General features: G+C 35.8%; 1 protein-coding gene across 1 annotated transcript; it reads right to left on the reverse strand.

Annotated features, from left to right (window-relative positions):
* Positions 1–141: 141 nt before the first annotated feature.
* Positions 142–2297, reverse strand: LOC110035426 (nuclear poly(A) polymerase 4-like). The gene is made up of 3 exons (XM_020739657.1): positions 1980–2297; positions 1610–1774; positions 142–1373 (listed from the first exon to the last, which is right to left on the reverse strand). Exons 1-3 carry the CDS (start codon positions 2226–2228, stop codon positions 927–929), a joined length of 861 nt encoding a protein of 286 aa, XP_020595316.1. The 5' UTR covers positions 2229–2297; the 3' UTR covers positions 142–926.
* Between the last annotated feature and the right edge of the window lie 286 nt (positions 2298–2583).

A 2583-nucleotide genomic window follows, 5' to 3' on the forward strand; every position in this document is an offset into this window, starting at 1 on the left:
AATTTTCAACATCACCAAATTTCTAATCTACTAATTATCAAACAACATACTGAAACAACTTCAGAACTACACAATAAATACAATAAAGTTTCTTGTCTTATCAGCGATTTTCATTCAATTTCAAAGTTCAATCCTCTGCAACATTTTATGATTATCTAGAAAAATTAAAGACAAAAAGTAACAAAATTAAAATATACTTCCATGAGCATTAGTAGCAACTTAATATAAGAAAATAGATGGAAAAAGGTGGGTGAAGATAGAGCTGTGAAACCCCTGAACGTAGAATGAAGCTGTGCTGTTAAACATCGAGTCATCATTTGGTGTAACATTGGGAATCTCATAAGAAAAAAAAACTCTGAAGTTAGCCATGGTTGTATGAGAGCATTCATAGGATGGGTAATGTTCTGAAAACATTAAGCCAAAGTGTGCATTATCTTCATAGGTGAGAGTTGTGGTCGTTACAAAAAACCTCTATTTTCTGAAAAAGGCAAATTAGGTGCATATATTGGGCCTCCCATGATTCCTTTGGTTTTGCATTAGCTTCAAAAGACCTTTTTCTTCAAGGAAGAGTGAGCGATCGAACCCAACTCATTATTTACCTTCATTTCATTTTGAATCAATGCACGTGTGTTTAACATAACTCTTTTTGTGCTCGAATGTATAGCACATTGGTTGAAAATAATGTTAAAAATTCTATGATATAAGATTCGAGCACTAACTTTACCCGAAAAATGCACATCTCTCTTTAGATTTGAGCATGGATTGTGGCTCTTAGTTGAATAAAGCTTCGCTTGATTAGTGTTGCTGACAAAAGCATGTTTCTCAGTATTTAACTACTCATACATCTTCAGCAAAGCTTTCTTCCTCTTCATTCTTCTAAAAAAACATCCACTTGATGGCTCATATGTTGAGGCAAATGACTTTATCTAAGTAGGGCTAATAGCCACACGTTTCTCAAGGCTTGATCCTACAGAACCCTCCAAAAAACCTATCTTCCTCTTCAACCTTCTCTGTAAAAATCCTCTATTATGTTCCTCTTCATTATGAGCTTTCTTAGCGTTTGCTGTGGTGCTCGGATACGAAGATTGAACTCCTCTGTAACCTTCTGGAAAAACAAAGGAAGGGATTTTCATCCTTGGAACATGGTAGACATAAATCTCCATGCCCGGCCTCCAGAACATATACATGTTTACAAAATGCTTGAATTCATTCACAACAAGCCGTATATCAAAATGCTGACCTTCTTCAACCTTCACTCCCTGTTTTCTTCGCAATCCCATGAAAAATGCACAGTGAGCCCCACACACAGAAGCATCATTATACTCAACAGGATGAGGGTGACACTGCAACATACCACAAGTGTCCTGCTCAATCTGCATAAATATGGTGGTATGTTATGTAAAAATTGAAAATTATATTGTTAGATATGTAAATACATGGGAATTGAGTAGTATGTTGTAAATCTTTCTAAGAATAATCAGCAACCATAGCCTAAAGAAAACGTTAAGAATACTAATGTTAAGAAAGATGGATTAACCAAAGTCATTAAACATAAAATACTAACAAAGAGCTCCAAATCATGAGTTAATTAAAAATTAAATAAAATTACCTTAAGAGTGAGCTGCCTCAAACGAGATGCGACCCATCCCTTCCAAATACGCAGATCATCTGTATTTAAGGCGAACATGTCCACCTGAAGAAAATTCTTATATGCCTCAAAGAACTTGTAAGGTTCAAATAATGCACCCCATATGGCATTGTTCAGCTCAATCTCCTGCAAAATAAATAATTAATTAATTACATAAATAATCCCAGCTCACGATCTAACGAATCAAGTCTGGGCAGACTTAGACTTAAACTTCACCTATTACGTCATCGAGCTCAGCTCGTGATCCGATCATCGAGCTGAGCCCGATCGAGCCTGCTCATGAGCCGACTTGACTCTGTAACATGTCTGCCCACAAACCAAATATAATTACCTCACAAATCTTGTTTCCAAACTGGAACTGTTCGCTCAAAATTCTTAGGGTGCTGGTGGATACATTGTAGCTTGAATTCATGCTGGGATATGCAGGAGTGATGATAGGCATATGATGAGTTCTATCCTTGGGGTTTTTACGTGGATCCCAAACAGGAAAGCCAAGTTCATCATCTTGAATTCTACATAGCATCACAGGATTCGGCCATTTCCATTGTGTATATACCCTAAAAAAACGGCATACTAACATGCTAGGTGAAGCATTTGGGTATAGTTGACACACACGAGCCACCAGTAAAGCCCAATTAATGCCACCAAGAAATCCAGTTACCTTGCAAGATAAAGGTTAGTAATGGTTTAGGGTTTTGTAGATGAAGAGGACATATGGCACAAATACTATATATTTGCATGGCTAACACCAAAATGTTACATTTTTATAGTTATACTATTGAAATCTTTCATATCATGTCAAAGATACAATCATTTTAACTTTAAAAGTGAAATACTCCATTTCATGCATTGGTAAGGAAGGTATGATGTGTATAAACATTTAATTTTAGGTATTAGATATGTAAATACATTGGAATTAAGTGATATGTATGTAA

This window comes from Phalaenopsis equestris, unplaced genomic scaffold, assembly GCF_001263595.1.
Source record: "Phalaenopsis equestris unplaced genomic scaffold, ASM126359v1 Scaffold197676, whole genome shotgun sequence".
In the NCBI taxonomy this organism is placed as follows: domain Eukaryota; kingdom Viridiplantae; phylum Streptophyta; class Magnoliopsida; order Asparagales; family Orchidaceae; genus Phalaenopsis; species Phalaenopsis equestris.

Excerpts from the sequence above, each read along its gene's own strand:
- LOC110035426 (XM_020739657.1), bottom strand. The coding sequence starts at position 2,228 with ATGTTAGTATGCCGTTTTTTTAGGGTATATACACAATGGAAATGGCCG. Across the intron at positions 1,775-1,979 it reads TTGGAAACAAGATTTGTGAG|GAGATTGAGCTGAACAATGC; the intron begins GTAATTATATTT and ends TTTATTTTGCAG. Across the intron at positions 1,374-1,609 it reads TGAGGCAGCTCACTCTTAAG|ATTGAGCAGGACACTTGTGG; the intron begins GTAATTTTATTT and ends ATATTTATGCAG.